Here is an 18391-nt window from a genome sequence, read left to right as displayed (position 1 = left end):
AACCGGGTGTCATTACTGCCAACGTGAATTATGATCTTACTGAATTTACGTTTACCCTTAGCCAGCAGTTTTAAATTTCCTTCAATGTCGCCTGCTCTGGCCCCTGGAAGACAATTGACTATGGTTGCCGGTGTCTCTAGCTTCACATGTCTGAGAACAGAATCACCAATTACCAGAGTTTGACCCCCGGCGGGTGTGTCGCCGAGTGGGGAAAAACGGTTAGACACATGAACGGGTTGGTGGTGTACCTGGGGCTTCTGTTTAGGACTATGCTTCCTCCTCACCGTGACCCAGCCGCCCTCTTTCCCCAGCTGCTTGGGGTCTGCCGGGGAACAGCTAGCGGGGCCTACGCTATCTTCGGCTGCACCAGCTACAGGGGCCTGGCTAGCTATGGGTGAATGAAGGGTGCGAAGCCGAGTCTCCAATTCAGTAATCCTGGCCTCCAGAGCTGCAAATATGCTACATTTGTTACAGATATCATTACTGCTAAAGGAGGCCGAGGAGTAACTAAACATCTGACACAATGAGCAAGAAAGTGCAGGAGGGACAGGTGAAGTAGCCATGGTGCTAACGAGTCGGCTACGAGTAGGCAGTAGGCAGTAGGGTAAATTTATTATATTACATTATATCCTCTTTCACATTAGAGCCACAACAGGACCCACTAGAACATAGGTGTCAAACTCTGGCCCGTGGGCCAAATTTGGCCCGCAGCCTAATTACATTTGGCCCGCGAAGCCATACCAAATTACTATTAGAGCTGGCCTACTGGCATTATACAGCTATATATTGTTTAGTATTAAGCTTTGCATGTTCCATATTCAGTTTTTCAGCTAAACTTGTCCATAAGAAAAGATTCATTCTTATATCTGGAGGAATATATATATATATATGTATGTATATATATATATATATATACATATATATATATATATATATATATATATATATATATATATATATATAAAAATTTTTTTTCAATAAATATTAACGTTAGCCCGCGACTTTGTTCCAGTTTTGAATTTTGGCCCACTGTGTATCTGAGTTTGACACCCCTGCACTAGAACATGGGACCAAGTAAAAGTGCAATATAAGAATATTCTACAGCATGGTAATATTTATCACTTATATTGCTTTTAGTCTCTTGAAAAGAGACCCTGAAATAATCTGTTTGTTTGTTTATAACAGCAACCAAGAAAAGGGCAGAGCAAAAAAAGACAGGTGGTGGTCCTGCACCCCCTCGTCAACAAGTTGGTTAAGTAAATAATACCCTCACGGGAAAATCGATATCTCTCTATGAGCACACTGTCGCGCTGAGCTAAAGGATCCTGTCTATCCCGCAATATGCTGAATTCTGAAAACTCTCCTTATCAATCTTGCACCTTCCGCAATGGGTTGCTCGAATGATTAATAGTACATTTCCCTTTTTTTAGGAAATGACCTGTATGTATCTGTATGAAATCAATGAAAGGATCAAGTACTGCATTATCTTTAGTTACATTGATAATATTTATTTATGGAAAAACAGTGGAAAAATATCGCTGTTGCTTTCGTATAAATGAAGCGGACATACCTGAGTGGCCGCGATCTAATCCTGTTTACATAAAGTAAGCCTGCTCCCGAGCAGGTTTACGCTTACGGATCTGTTGCTATGACAGCAAGTCCCGGATGAGCTTCGGAGAACCGAACGATCCAAGATCACGCGAAATCGTCAACAATCAAATCCAGCTAACTTACTTAGCGAGGTACAAAGAACGGACCCCAGGAGACCTTTGCAGAAAGAAAAGACAGTGCGTTTATTTACAGTGGTGTCACTGGGTGAATATATATATACAAGGTGCTCGGGGAAGGGGTCTGGGGCTCCAGGGGGGAAGGGGAAGGGTCCAAAACCACACTCTGCTCTTTCAGCCAACAATCCCACTCCTTTTCCACCAGTCGCTCCTCTCGCTCACTCGGAAGTACAGGGACGGGTCCGGGGGGAATCTACGCACACACACAGAAAATCCAATTAGCACTAGATCACAGGGAAACTGACAGATTGCTGAAGCACTAACGCGGGTGACTCAACGTTCCAGCGACGAGTAGTGTAGGTCTGCCATCTTAAAAAGCCCTTCTGATTGTAGTAACCAGCGACAGGTGTGTGGGCCAGGGGCGGAGCCTGCAGTGAGCACCGCCGTGGCAGGGGAAAGAGGGAAAGAGAGAGAGAGAGAGAGAGAGAACAAAAACAAACATATGTTGCCTAACACAGAATCAGCCGGTGAGGCACAGGGACCGTGACAAATACTTTAAATAAATATATTAAATGCCCTTTCCTAAGGTTCCAATTAGTGGAAACAGAAGTCCAGAAAAATCTTTCCTGTCTCTCACGATGACTTTGCAGAGTTCCGGGAGAAATGCTAAAGCAAGGTAATTTATGTAAAGTCAAAATCACGCTCTCTCTCTCTCTCTCTCTCTCCCTCTTGCGCTACACACATGCATAAAGTATTAAAAGTCAGTTTACTTGACTAATACATTAAGCTGTTTGAAAGCCTCCAAGACATCACTTTGACCATAAATCAGCTATCTGAACCTGCAAAGACTGCACACACACAGCAGTAAAGATTGATGCCTAGCTCCATTCTGTAAAGGACGCCTTAATCTGCCTCGTTTGCAAATGGTACAGCAAGTTCAAAAGATTGTCTTTAGTTTAATTTCTTACTTTACAGTTGAAGTAACTAATATATTTTTCTTCTTCTGTTTTTTTTAACCTTGTAGCTGTTATGAAGAAGGCCAGTTTTCCACATGTTGCAAGTCTGTAGTCGGATGCTGATGTTGGATGTGTGGAGCAGTGTGGCTGTTAACTGCAGATCATGGTCTGAAATGCAGAGAAGAATGTTATTGTAAGGTACACGAGGTTAAGAGTCTCCATGCTGTTCTGACTCTCTTTAAAGAGATGTAAATGTGTTATTCATGTAACACTGTTTCAATAGGAATAGGAAAATGTGTTACTAGAAAGCTACAGAGGCTGCAAAGGTTGCATTTCATATCACCACCACAGCAGTTGATTTAATTGATTTGGTTATCCTACAGAGGAAGATGATCTTTAGAGGACCTGCAACCTCTGAGGCTTTTTAAGAACACACTTGCTTGTTCTAATTGATGTGTGGTTTTCTGTGTAATGACATCATCTTGTTTTCTTTGTTGTCCTGAGGTTTTAATCCTGTTTGATGTTTATTACGAGGTTTGGAGCAGTAGCTTCTAACTGCAATTTAACACTTCATTATATCCATCCATCCATCCATCTTCATCCGCTTTATCCGGGGCCGGGTCGCGGGGGCAGCAGCCTAAGCAAAGAGGCCCAGACCTCCCTCTCCCCAGCCACCTCCTCCAGCTTATCCGGGGGAATACCAAGGCGTTCCCAGGCCAGCCGAGAGATATAATCTCTCCAGCGTGTCCTGGGTCTGCCCCGGGGCCTCCTCCCGGTGGGACATGCCTGGAACACCTCACCCAGGAGGCGCCCAGGGGGCATCCTTGTCAGATGCCCGAACCACCTCAGCTGGCTCCTTTCGATGTGGAGCAGCAGCTGCTCTACTCTGAGCCCCTCCCGGATGGCCGAACTTCTCACCCTATCTCTAAGGGAGAGGCCAGCCACCCTTCGGAGGAAGCTCATTTCCGCCGCTTGTATCCGCGATCTCGTTCTTTCGGTCACTACCCACAGCTCGTGGCCATAGGTGAGGGTAGGGACGTAGATCGACCGGTAAATTGAGAGCTTCGCTTTTACACTCAGCTCCCTCTTCACCACGACGGACCGGTGCAGCGTCCGCATTACTGCAGCTGCAGCCCCAATCCGTCTGTCGATCTCCGGCTCCCTTCTCCCATCACTCGCGAACAAGACCCCGAGATACTTGAACTCCTCCACTTGCGGCAGGAACTCATCCCCGACCCGGAGTGGGCACTCCACCCTTTTCCGGCTGAGAACCATGGCCTCAGATTTGGAGGTGCTGATCCTCATTCCCGCTGCTTCACACTCGGCTGCGAACCGTTCCAGTGCGAGCTGGAGGCCCTCACCCGATGAAGCCAACAGAAGCACATCATCTGCAAAAATCAGAGATGAGATTCTGAGGCCACCAAAGCGAAAGCCCTCCGCCACTTGGCTGCGCCTAGAAATTCTGTCCATAAAAATTATGAACAGAACCGGAGACAAAGGGCAGCCCTGGCGGAGCCCATCACCCACCGGGAACGAGTCCGACTTATTGCCGGCAATGCGAACCAAGCTCTTGCAACGGTTGTATAGGGATCGAATGGCCCGTAGCAATGGGCCAGACACCCCATATTCCCGCAACACCTCCCACAGGACACCCCGAGGGACACGGTCGAATGCCTTCTCCAAGTCCACAAAACACATGTAGACTGGTTGGGCAAACTCCCATGCACCCTCAAGTATCCTGGAGAGGATAAAGAGCTGGTCCAGTGTTCCGCGACCAGGACGAAAACCGCATTGTTCCTCCTGTATCCGAGGTTCGACTAACGGACGAACTCTCCTTTCCAGCACCCTGGCATAGACTTTCCCAGGGAGGCTGAGGAGTGTGATCCCCCTGTAGTTGGAACACACCCTCCGGTCCCCCTTCTTAAAGATGGGGACCACCACCCCGGTCTGCCAGTCCACAGGTACTGCCCCTGATCTCCACGCAACATTGCAGAGGCGTGTCAACCAGGACAGCCCTACAACGTCCAGAGCCTTCAGGAACTCGGGGGCGGACCTCATCAACACCAGGGGCTCTGCCACCAAGGAGTTGTTTAACTGCCTCAGTGACCTCGCCCCCGGAAATTGGCGGGTCATTCCCCTCGTCCCCAGACTCTGCTTCCTCCTCGGAAGACGTGTCAGTGGGATTAAGGAGGTCCTCGAAGTATTCCTTCCACCGCCTGACAATTTTCTCAGTCGACGTCAGCAGCGGTCCGCCAGCACTATACACAGTGCAGGTAGAGCACCGCTTTCCCCTCCTGAGACGTCTGACGGTTTGCCAGAATCTCTTCGAGGCAGTCCGAAAGTCTTTTTCCATGGCCTCTCCGAACTCCTCCCACACCCGAGTTTTTGCTTCAGCCACTGCCCGAGCCGCATTCCGCTTGGCCTGTCGATACCTGTCGGCTGCCTCCGGAGTCCCACAGGCTAACCAAGCCCGATAGGACTCCTTCTTCAGCCTGGTGGCTCCCTTCACCTCTGGTGTCCACCATTTGGTTCGGGGATTACCACCACGGCAGGCACCAACCACCTTGCGGCCGCAGCTCAATGCAGCAGCTTCGGCAATGGAGACGCTGAACATGGTCCATTCAGACTCAATGTCCCCAGTCTCCCTCGGAATGCTGTTGAAGCTCTGCCGGAGGTGTGCGTTGAAGATCTCGCGGACTGGGGCCTCTGCTAGACGTTCCCAGCACACCCTCACTACGCGTTTAGGTGCACCAGGTCTGTCCAGCGTCCTCCCCCGCCACCTGATCCAACTCACCACCAGGTGGTGATCAGTTGACAGCTCAGCCCCTCTCTTTACCCGAGTGTCCAGAACATATGGTCGCAGGTCTGCTGATACGATTACAAAATCGATCATCGACCTACGGCCTAGAGCGTCCTGGTGCCACGTGCACTTATGGACACTCTTATGTTCGAACAGGGTGTTCGTTATGGCCAAACTGTGATTAGCACAGAAGTCCAATAACAAAGCACCACTCGGGTTCAGATCAGGGAGGCCGTTCCTCCCAATCACGCCCCTCCAGGTCTCGCTGTCGTTACCCACGTGAGCATTGAAGTCTCCCAGCAGGACAACAGAGTCTCCAGGTGGAGCACCCTCCAGCACCCCCCCCCCAGGGACTCTAAGAAGGCTGGGTACTCTGAACTGCCACTCGGCGCATAAGCGCAGATGACAGTCAGGACCCGTTCCCCGACCCTAAGGCGCAGGGAACAAACCCTCTCGTCCACCGGGAAAAACCCCAATGTACCGGCAGCAAGCCGAGGGGATATTAGAATACCCACCCCAGCCCGCTGCCTCTCACCAGGGGCAACTCCAGACTGAGACAGAGTCCAGCCCCTCTCCAGGAGACTGGTTCCAGAGCCCAAGCCATGCGTAGAGGTGAGCCCGACTATATCTAGCCGGTACCTCTCAACCTCACGCACTAACTCAGGCTCCTTCCCCACCAGAGAGGTGACATTCCATGTCCCTATTGCCAGTCTTGGCAGCCGGGGGTCAGTCCGCCAGGGCCTCCGCTCCTGGCCGCCACCCGGCACACAATGCACCCGACCCCTATGGCGCCTCCTGCGGGTGGTGGGCCTGCGGGAGGATGGGCCCATGTCTCCTCTTCGGGCTGTGCCCGGCCGGGCCCCATGGACTAAGGCCCGGCCACCAGACGCTCGCCCTCGGGCACCCTCCCCGGGCCTGGCTCCAGGGCGGGGCCCTGGTAACCCTATCCCGGGCAGGGTAAACTGTTCCCTCGGTGTCCTTTTCATAAGGGTCTTATGAATTCATTATAGAATTATTAAAATAAATTGTTGCATTGTTTCCCAGATATCTGATGAACTTGGGTGTTTACACAAAAGCTGAATTCTTTACAAAGGACCTGTTACAAAGAATTAGAGAATTGCAAATTGTCTCTGTTTATTGCAAGAAATCAGATCAAACAAAATATTGTAACTGTTCTAAATCAAAGCAGCTTTCACCGTTTACTCTATAGTAAATGGCTTTTTGTTATTCTTAAAGAATTATACTTCTTTATTGAACACCACCATAAGAAGTCACACACAATTTCTGGTGATGTCAATAAGAAATATAACTGCATCTTTAAATGTTCCATAATTATGATGAACCACATTTTTGGTACAGTGACCACAAATCAAAATGAGACACAAACAGTTTCAGTCCACTGTTTGGCTTCTTCAGAGGGGAAAGGCCCCAAACCAAAAATTGCAGTCTCTTTGCAGGTGATCCCACCTCTTGTTGATAGAAATCAGCTGCAGCAGCACCAGTGGGCAGAAGAACCTTAGGAATTTTTACATGCACCCCCTTTAGTCAGTTCATTTGGTATTCCATTTCCTGCAGGACACGAACGATTGTTTAAAGGGGTTACAACTGCATGAGTTAAAATTTACTTACAATTTACTAAATCTAAAAAAAATTTCACTGGTGGTTTTGTTTTATTCACCAAAAATAAGATAACATGCCAAAGACCACCGTGTAAAAAAAACTGTAGAAATCACGTCCTGACTAGTTAATCTTTGAGTATTTGCTACCTCGCTTTCGACGGTCTCATCAATAAAATATGAATCATAGAAAACACATGAGAGATGAAATAATATAATATATTAAGAACAAAATGTATTGTCCCTTGATAATCCTATTTAATCTGATCAGCATTTAGCATTTGTCAAGGAAGTTGCTGATGAATGTAAACCTTGAGTTAAAGGACCTCTAGTGGTCAATCCCTGTACAGGTAAACGCTGCATTTGTGTTAATGACCAGTAAGCAGTGTTGGGTACGTTACTTTAAAATAGTAACTTAGTTACATTACTAGTTACTTCTCTCAAAAGTAACTCAGTTACTTCAAGTTACTCGTTACTTTCAAAGTAACTAGTTACTAGGGAAGGTAACTGGTTTTACTCCGAATTCTCTTGTTAATGTGTTTCTTCCATAACTTTGCCAGTCTTCTAGCTTGCTTACTTGCCACAAGTGCACTGTGCCACCTACCAATAGAAAGGAAAAGATAATGTGCATATTTCCACGAGAGAAATCCCACGCCTGGACCGTCATTGACTACTGCCATGATTCTAGCCTACGTCACAGTGTCATGTGCGCCTTTTACATCCAACACAAAAACTGCAGTCGTGGTGCTTTCGATTGTACTCAGAACTCGGAAATTCTGCCTTCTGAATTGGAAGATGTGGGTAACACCAGACTGCAGATGAGCTGCATACAGGGCTGGACTGGGACAAATAAATCGTCCCGGGCATTTTGACTAGATGGCCCTATAATGACCCACCATTATAGGAAAAATCATAAATCCTTTGAATGAAAACAAACGCTGTTGTGACAGTGATGTACACTGTTTTGATGGTATATATGCATCAATCTATCAATCGTTTGTTGTAAGATTCAGATAATTATTTTTTAAAAGCTAGACATTTTAAATGAGAATAAGAAAGAAAAGTATTTCTTTGTGCCCCCCTTTCCCTTTTAATGCCCTACATGGACCCCTGGCAACACTTTGCTAGACCCGCCCCTGCACAGTTACCAGCTGTCAGCTACCTAAAAAAGGATCCTGGGGTTATTTGTCTCTCAGAAACAGTTCATAACTTCCCTTCAACTCATTCATGTCACCTAAAAGGTAAACCTGTTTCTCCATCACAGCTCTGATGATCCAGTAAGGACATCTCCTGGTTTCATCTTCATGTTTCCCTCTCACCAGATAACCTGTAACGGCGGATATGTAAATCTAGCTCATACTCACGTAATATAACGTTTGTGCTCTTATTTTGGTAACTTCCTGTGTGACCGAAAATGAATTGTTTAATGGTAAACAACTTGATGTACAAAAAGAGACGGAAGAAAACGGAAAACTAATGCTAACGGAGAAAAGGGAGAGAAGAATATAGTTACATTGTACCAAAACGAATGGTTCTAGCTACAGTCGACAGGGGAACAAGGTTTGTAATGTATATGATTTAATTTGAGCAATCTGAAATGCATAATATGTATTATATAGTTTAATAGAAAACGGTTAGACCAGCGTAATGAGCGGTTAAGATGCTGTTACATGAATAATATGGTAATTGTTTTATTTGTTTGTCTAGCTCTTACGTTGGTTCGTTGTCTGATACACGGCAAGGAATAATAAAGGTCATTCAACAACCATCAGTTCTGGCCTTCTCAGTTCGACTGGATGCTACATAACCAAACCATATCATGACCAGCAGCTTTCTTGCAGCTGTGGCTCCAGCAAACATCAGCTGATAATAGAAATCAATATTAAATAAATTCTAACAACAGCTGATCAAGCTTAAACGTGCTGCTGTTGTTTAGCGCGACATCCGCTGGTTTCCTCTTTCGGCGCAAAGTGAGTGATAAACAAACAAGAGAGCTGATCACTGATCAGTTTTCATGATCGAAGTAGAAACGGGAGAGGGAGGGGGAGAGGATGAAAGAAGAAGAGGCAGCTGTGCAGCGTAAACACAGAATAACTCCAGCTTTGTGTCTTTTCCATTGTAGCTGAATTACGGGACAAACTGTTCCTTTTCACCTCAATAAGAAACGCGTAATATTTTCTCTGAATACCAGACAGGACGGTTGGCAACTCTAATAACTTATGAACAAAATAAAGTTCAACATCATTAGCTTCATAGCACCACCCAGCTGTATAGAAACTCCGTCATGCTAGCTAGCACGCAGTACGGAAAAAGTCAGAATAACGAAAATAAACTCCACCTAAACTTGGTTCATATCTGACCCAGAGAGACTGCAGGTCATAACTTCTTACCTGAAGTTCAGTTCGCACTTGGACCAGCGGCCGCCTCGGGTCTCTTTTCCTTCTGCGTCCCTTTTCCTTCATCCACCTGCTGGCTTCCACTAAAGGGGTTACAACTGCATGAGTTACAATTTACTTACAATTTACTAAATCCCACGTGAAAGGCTCTTTCACATAGGATTTTTTTTTCACTGGTGGTTTTGTTTTATTCACCAAAAATAAGATAACATGCCAAAGACCACCCTGTAAAAAAAACAACAAAACAAAACTGTAGAAATGTAGAAATCACGTCCTTAATCTTTGAGTATTTGCTACCTCGCTTTCCACGGTCTCATCAATAAAATATGAATCATAGAAAACACATGAGAGATGAAATAATATGATATTAAGAACAAAATGTATTGTCCCTTGATAATCCTATTTAATCTGATCAGCATTTAGCATTTGTCAAGGAAGTTGCTGATGAATGTAAACCTTGAGTAAAAGGACCTCTAGTGGTCAATCTCTGTACAGGTAAACGCTGCATTTGTGTTAATGACCAGTAAGAGCTTAAAATTTGTTTTTAAAACCAGAGCGACCCATAAAAATAGATCCAAGACTTAAAAATAAAGTATAAAATAAACTAATCAGGAAAAAAAGGAGAAGACTAAAACACTGGCTTCCAATCACCAATATCACTTAAGTGCGCACAGTGCCACGGCCACTCAGCACAGTCACATTTGAAACAACAATAATCTGTTAAAAGCTACATAAATTATAACCCACTAAGTTTTAGCACTTACCCTGGTATAGAAAATGAAACAAACACACACCATTATTTATTGATTTATTTTTTTTATTAAGTAATGTTTTTTCAGTTGAAGCCATTTAAAGTCTATTTAATAATGCTGTGTTAGAACAGGCACTTTAAAGCTCTTTGTACTGTAAGCTTAAAACCCCACAGTATTAGAGAGAAAACCCCAGCAATCAAACGATCCCCTATGAGCAAGCACTAAGGCGACGGTGGGAAGGAAAAACTCCCTTTTAAGAGGAAGAAACCTTCAGCAGAACCAGACTCAGGGAGGGGCAGCCTTCTGCTGTGACTGGCTGGGGGCATAATTGTGATGTAATTTTATGCTAAGGAAACTGAATTTTAAGAGAAAAATGATGCAACAGCATGTGCTGTTTGTTTGTTAACTTAGTGATTTACGATGTAGTGTATGAAAAATGGTATAAAAGTAAAAATTACAATTACAAAAATCACACATATTACTGTACCTATTATACAAATTGGACTTAAAAGTCTTCTGATTGTTTGATTCAGGGCTGAAATTCCTGTCTGGGCAAGGGAAAACACATATTGAACAATTGCTGTGAACAGATTGTTCAATAAGGTAAATGGTGCTAGACAAATATTAAGGATGTGCCTGGTGACAAAAATGACTCCTTGGCCCACAGACACAACTAGAGCTCTAATAAAGGGATAAAAGGCTGAAAGATTTCTGTGAACTCTGGAAAGAACAGTTTCTTCATCCTCTCTTTGACGACTTCTTTGGACAATATTTTGTTCATTCTCTTCAGATCTGTTATCTGAAGAGTCAGGAAGGCCAACATTGGTGGGTGAGGTAAAAGGCACTCGAAAAATATTAAAGATGTGCCTGTTCACAAAAAATATTCTTCGGGCCACAGACACAATTGGCATTCTAATGAAGGAATAAAAACCTGAAAGGTTTGTGTAAACTCTGGAAACAATAGTTTCTTCGTCCTGTCCTTGAAGAGTTCCTTGGGCAACATTTTGTTCATTGTCTTCAGATCTGCTATCTGAAGAGTCAGGAAGGCCAACATTGAATACATCAATGCTGTAACTTTCATTGTTGGGAGACACTTCATGTCCACAGTTGTTTATGGAAACACTTGTTGTAGGAACCTCAGTTATTTCAGAGGTGGGTAAGGTAAAAGGCACTGGACCATTATTAAGGACGTGCCTGCTGACAAAATGTATTCTTCGGCCCACAGACACAATGCTGTAAATCTCATTACTCAAAGACTCGTCACGTTCAAAATTAATTAGAGAAACATTCGTTGTAGCAACCTCAGTTGTTTCAAAAGTGGGTGAACGTTCAGTTTCACTAGTGATTAAGGCAAATATTGCTTGACCAAAATTAACGAGTTGCCTGGTGACATAAAATGTTGCTTGGCCCACAGAGTCAACTGGAGCTGTAATAACAGAAAAAAGAGCTGAAAGAGATGTTTGAAGTTGGGAAAAACTAGCTTCTTCTTGCTCTCTTTGGACACTGTCTGGTACAACATCTTCAGATCCATTAATATCGGAAGATTCAGGAATGTCACCATTGAATAAGTTAGTGCTATAACTATCACTAGCTGGAAACTCGTCATCTTCAGTGTTGTTCATATAAACACTGGTTGTAGGAGTCTCATCTGTTTTAAAGGTGGGTAAACATTCAGTTTCTCTAGTGGGTGAAGGAAATGGGGCAAATGGTGCTCGACCAATATTAAGGAGGTGCCTGGTGATAAAAGCTTCTCTAAGGCCCACAGGCACATCTGGAACTCTACAAGAGGAATAAAGATTTGGAACATTTGTTTGAACTCCAAAAGAAATAGTTTCTTCTTCCTCTGTTTGAAGACTGCCTGGGACAACATTTTGTTCATTACCTTCAGGTCCGTTATCTGAAGGATCAGGAAGGACGGCACTGAATAAGTCAGTGCTGTTGTAACTTTCAGTGGTGGGAGACTCTTCAGGTTCATAGTTGTTTGTAGAAAGACTGGTTGTAGGAACCTGATCTGTTTCAGAGGTGTGTGCATTTTCATCAGTGTTTACAGAAACACTAGTTGTAGGAATCTCAGATGTTTCAGAGGGGTGTAATTGTTCATCTCTGGAATTAGGTATCAGTAAGAACCCATCAGGGTCCAAATAACATTCGTCAAGCACCTCAAAGCCGTCAGTATCTGAAGAATTTGTATGACTGAACACTGAGCGCCACATATTTGTAAACAGAGGAGATAGGGTTCAGTAGAGATAAACTATATGCTCTAACCTTTAGACGATTGTTAGAAGACTATAGAATCAGCGTTAATTTTGTTAAAATGTGTTTTCAACACTAGGTGTAGTAGAGTGCCTTACCTTGGGGGTAAATATGAGCTCGCGTTCTAAGGCGCGAGCTCATATTTATAGCCTCACAGCAGTGTGACGTTAAGGCACACGTGCCGTGACGTCACAGTACGCTTACTCTTTGAAATTCATTCGGTCACAAAACGTCTTGAACCTTCACCTCCCTGAACGTTGGTATTAACTACGGAAGCGTAGAGCTGCCACCCAGGCAAAAGAAAAATACAAGTGTATCACGTTATAACGTGAAAGGTTTATTGTTCTAACAAGATACTTTTCCTGTTTGTACAATATACTATCATGTTTGTACAATATACTTTTCACGTTTGAACAACATAATATCACGTTATTACAATATACATAATTATCACGTTCGTACAATATAATTATCACGTTCGTACAATATAAATATTATATTGTACGAACGTGATCATATATTGTACAAACGTAAAAAAAAAATACCATTACAATAACATTTTTTATTGTAAGAACGTAAAACGTGTTGCATTCGGAAACCCAAATCCATGGTAGTTGTGGAGAGTGCACGCTCGTCAGAACTGGCACTTAACTTTGAATGCCCTGCTTTCAACATGGACACAAACACTGATAGCCCACTTCTGAGATTTCTTCGGAATCGTGGTGTACCTGAGGACTGTCTCTTACGAATGCTACAAGAACACGTAAGTGCACTCTTGAGGGGGTAACTTGTAAAACTCGCTTTTTACGAAGTTACAGCGTCTAAAAATGTGACATATTGCTAAGTTAGCAACCACAGCGGTTTTCGCTTCTCTCGCTTTGACTGCGTAAGGACGTAACGGTAGGCTGCATTGGTGTGGATCTTTAATATGGAATGGAAAATGTAAAACAAATTAACCCGCTGTATAAAACTGGGTCGTTGTATGACCACATGTTACTACTTAACCCGTATGCAGATTCCAGGTTTCTTAAATATATCGCTATATTATGTGATGCACAATGTTTCCTTGTTTATCTAAAAACAAATGAATTAAACTGTGTTTATATTGATATTTGTCTTCAATTAAAAAAAAAAACAGTGAGTTCAACCCTTTGTGCTCTGTGCAACTGAAAGATACGTGAATACTAATTTACTTTTTCAAAGGTGGGCGTTGTATATACTGTAATATTTCTATTAATAACATGTTAGAGAATCTCATTAATGTTGCTGCCATAGAGAGAGGAAAAGAATAAATGCTAAATATTGATGGCTGCCACTAAAATAATAACAGACAATTATCAAAACACATGTGAAATTTACATACATTTTTTTAGTGAGGTACCTCATGTGGTGTGGCAGCAGGTATACCTTGTACTTCTGTATAGTAATAAATATCCCTGTTATTACAGATTGATGCCACAGTGATTGATTTCATGGATGACAAGACCCTGTCTGATTACATCCCAACATATGGTGACCGGATAGCTGCCAGACGGTTCTGCTTGGAAAACAGTGGTGCAAGTACTAAGGAATCAAGAAAAAACTCATTGCTCGAAAAATTGAAGGAAAAGATGGGAATCAATGAAAATGAGAAGAAACCTGATCATGAGGAGGCATTTGTTTCTAAGAGAAAAAGAACATATGCAAAAAACAACAAATGGGCTGAGAAAAAGACACGAAAAATTGAGTTAGGGTGGATCCATGAAGGTAAGCAAGTGAGAAAGCGCAGAGGAGGAGGAACAAGGACCTTTGATGTGCCCAAAGACTCCAAAAAAGCTGACATATTACAGTATGCTAAAGATCTTTTCTTTCCAAGTGGAAAAAGCAAATTTGGAAGATGGGAAGTGTTCAGTCATGACATATTAGACTATCAGGAAGAGGCCGTATTTGATGAAGATGTCACAGTTGGAGAACTCTATTCAGCACTTAAAATGGGAATGTTGAGATTTTACTTGTGCACAAGAAGATTTTCCAATGATGAAGATGATGAAGAAGTTTATGATAGAGGGAAAACACATGTAAACAATGTTACACAACTGACTGACTCACATCAAGGAGATGAAGAAGCTTCTCACACTGTTGTGATCTCATCATCAGAATCTAGGAATGCTGATGAAGATGTATTATTAGACACATCTGAGGTAATGATTGGACCCTACCTTGGAGAGCCTCTGCCTTGTCAACTTGATGACACTGTAATAGATGAACCATTCCTGCAGTTTGAGGAAGATGATCTGGTCATCACATCCATTACACTTCCTCCAACAAACACAGCAGTCAGTAGTCCAGAAACATCTATAAGCAATGAAGCAATAAGCTCTGCAGGATCATATGATGTTGTCTGTGTTACCATCAAACTTCACAGGGTTACTATTCTGGAGGAGATGATCAGCCAGTTCAAAGATCCAACACTCCTCATACACCCTCTAAAATACACCTACATTGATGAAAAAGGAGCTGACGCAGATGGCGTATCAAGAGATGTGTATGCTGCATTTTGGTCAGAGTTTGTGGACAACACAGCTGAAGGAGAGGAGTTCAGAGTGCCATCACTGTCTCCTAAATGGCAGGAAGAAGAGTGGAAATCCATGGGTAGAATTTTACTGAAGGGATTTCAAGACCATGGATATTTCCCTTGTCGCCTTGCTCCTGTTTTCACAGTGGCACTCATCTTCGGTGAGAATCAAGTATCAGATGATCTGCTGTTTGAAAGTCTTCTCTTTTACCTAAGTCAATCAGATAGGGATCTGATAACAAGGGCACTAAAAGAAGATCTTTCAGATGAAGACAGGGATGAAGTGCTGGATCTCATGGATCGCCTGGATGTATCAGTGCTTCCAACCAAAGAGAACTTAAAAGGCCTTCTTCTGAAAGTCGCACACAAACAATTAATCCAAAAACCAGCATATGCCGCAGAGAAAATGTCCTTAGTTGCAAGCTACTTCCTAAAAGAAGCTTTTCAAAGCCCACAAGATGTCCTACAAATGTATGAGGATAAAAAGCCAACAACGAGAAAGCTTTTGAAGTTGCTTACTGCCTCTCCCACCACTCAAGCAGAGAAGCAGAGCTTCAGATTTCTGCACCAGTACATCAGAGGACTTGACGATACAGGGCTCAGAAGGATGTTCAGGTTTCTTACTGGGTCAGATGTCATCTGTGTTGACAAGGTTGAGGTACTGTTCACGCCTGTGGATGGACTGGCACGACGACCTGTGGCACACACATGCGGCCCTCTTCTGGAACTACCATGGACATACACGTCCTACCCAGAACTACGAAATGAACTGAACAATGTTTTGGCTGCTAAAAGCTCTTATGAGTTCAGCATAGCTTGATTAAAGTCCATCATGTTTAAACCAAAGAATGAAAGGTTTGCACTAACAATGACTGGCTATGAAGCTCTAAAGTTTGTTAAACCCACAAACAGGGAACACATCATTGTATAAAAAAAGAAAGAGCTTAAATTTCAGGGAAGTGTTTTATTTCATATTTGAATTTATTTTCAAAAATTGTGGATAACATCAATTTGTTTCCACCATGAAAAATGTAAATTTCAGTTTAAATTTTCATACTTAAAAGTTTTACTAGTTTAAATGTTAACTAATTATGTTTAATAAGTTCATATGGTTAGCAGCAAGTGGTGAACTATGCTTATTATTAGTTCTTATCATGTGTCAAGGTCCTTTTCCACAGGTCTGTGGTGCAGTTTTGTAGGATACAAGATGTCTGCTAGAGGGGATGTTTTGTTTAGTAATAATTCAAAAGACTTAATATTAATTATTTTCAAGTATATTTTTTTTACCTTTCCACCAGTCATTTGTTTAGAACATATTTTAAGGGAATAACTTTGGAAGGCAATGTGTTTGATGCAATAGTTGACTGGAATAAAAGACAGAAAATTGGCACATAAGTTAAGTTTTGTAGTGTTTATCAAGAGTCCGTGTTTTCTTCTCCTTGAACACAAATAAAAGGGAGGTTAACATCTAACACTATTTGTTAATTATTAAATAATGCAGAATTTGTACATTTACCAGTTTACAAGAAACTGTTCGTGGATGAATAGCAGTTGCACAATGTGTTCAGTAAAATTGAAAACAATATTTCATGAATGATAATGTATAGGATCAGCAGTTTAAAAAATGTTTTTTTGACAGTCTTAAAACAGAAATCAGATATAATAGAAATTCCGTTAAAAAATAATTGGAAATGCCAAAAGGTTGGAGTACGCAGATTTGGTTAAATATATTTAGACATGCTTGCTTGCTACTATCTTGAACCGAAAATCCAAACAAAATAATAATGAATGTCTTTTCTATTGTTTATTGCACAAATAAAACATTGTACCCAAAAATATATGCGTAAAAATTCCCAAAGCCCAATTATATTTAGGTTTATAAGTCCTTCAGTATATAGGCTCTCAGGAAGAGATACAGTTCAATGGATTCATCTGCTGTGCTTGGTGGAAGTAAGAAGTTCTCTGACATTATAAGGCAACACAAGCTGAAAACGGTTTCATCACAGGTATAAGGTCCTCTCTGTTGACATTCTTGCTTACAAGCATCCACTGCCTCCCAAGAAACCTCTTTCAGATGATCCTGTCCTCCAAAGAGATGAGGGATGGTGTACATGAGAATCGGACGTCCACTTGGAGCAACTGCATTTCTGCTTCTGCGTATTAGATGGGTGTTCCACATATGTGCAACTTGCTGCAGCTCTTCCTATTAAATATTAAAAATTAAAAAATCTCATATCAGTAAAAGAACACATTTCTCTTGGCTCAACATGTTACCCAAAACGGCGCTGGCACGGCTGGCAGCCTTAACCCAATTTCCCTCGGGATGAATAAAGTACGATCAATCAATCAATCAATCAATCAATCAATCAATCAATCAATCAATCAATCAATCAATCAATCAATCAATCAAAAGCACCACACAATGACAGTCGGAAAAACAGAGTTTATCAAAAATACTCAACAACAAGAATAACAGTGGTAGACACGTGATACTTTGGAAAATTTTAAGTAATTATTAAACGTGAATTGTTTTAGACAGTGCGATTTTATGTTTCTGGCCAGTGAAATATGCATTTTTTTTCATATCCTCAACGGAGTGATAATAGGGATGGTGCATGGTAGGTGTTAAAGCAAACTTTTTATTCTCTCTCCGTGTCTCTCTTTCTCTCTAACACACACACACACACACACACACACACACACACACACACACACACACACACACACACAATGACTCATTAAAAGAATATAAACATGGTTACATACCTCGATGACGTTCAGGCACGTAAACAATATGAGCTGCTTGTCCAAAAAACATCCAGAAAAGCAATCATGGTCTTTTAGTTCCTGGAGACGATTTATCCAGTGCTGAGCATGATGTCGTCTCAGAAAGGCCCACCAGCCTTCAATACGCTGATTGTGATTGCTGGATCCAGTAATAAAACAGTTTCTGACGTTCGGATCCATAGTCCAGCGCAAGAATCGTTGCATCTCGGCCATTATGACATTTTCTGTTCCCAAATCAGAGCGAATCCTAGCAGGTGTTCCCATCCTCTTTTCAACTTCTGCTATGAAATATCCAGCAATGACTTTGGGATCATTGTTTGTTGAATAGGCATGAAGCCAAATCATAACTCTCGAAAACCCATCAATAGCTCCATTTATACAGATTCCAAAAGGCTTCAGTTTGTCATAGGAGTCAACATGCCACATGAAATTTGGTCCAGGATTTACATACGTGCGTCGCATTAGGCGATTTCTGCGTCGTTGCTCAACACCGTAAGGGTCAAGATATTTCAGTAAATGTCTCACAGTACTCTGCGTGACAACATAACCT

General features: G+C 42.5%; 1 protein-coding gene across 1 annotated transcript; it reads left to right on the top strand.

Annotated features, from left to right (window-relative positions):
- Positions 1–13048: 13048 nt before the first annotated feature.
- On the top strand, positions 13049–16567 carry LOC146568584 (uncharacterized). Its single transcript, XM_085284676.1, has 2 exons — positions 13049–13263; positions 13949–16567. Exons 1-2 carry the CDS (start codon positions 13108–13110, stop codon positions 15872–15874), a joined length of 2082 nt encoding a protein of 693 aa, XP_085140802.1. The 5' UTR covers positions 13049–13107; the 3' UTR covers positions 15875–16567.
- Positions 16568–18391: the final 1824 nt, after the last annotated feature.

The sequence above is a fragment of the Mchenga conophoros genome, linkage group LG8 (assembly GCF_057382185.1).
Source record: "Mchenga conophoros isolate Kocher_MC1m ecotype Shallow Benthic linkage group LG8, M_conophoros_male_GT1.1, whole genome shotgun sequence".
NCBI lineage: Eukaryota > Metazoa > Chordata > Actinopteri > Cichliformes > Cichlidae > Mchenga > Mchenga conophoros.
The sequence above is the reverse complement of the archived record's forward strand: the minus strand, read 5'-3'. Positions and strand labels throughout refer to the sequence as shown.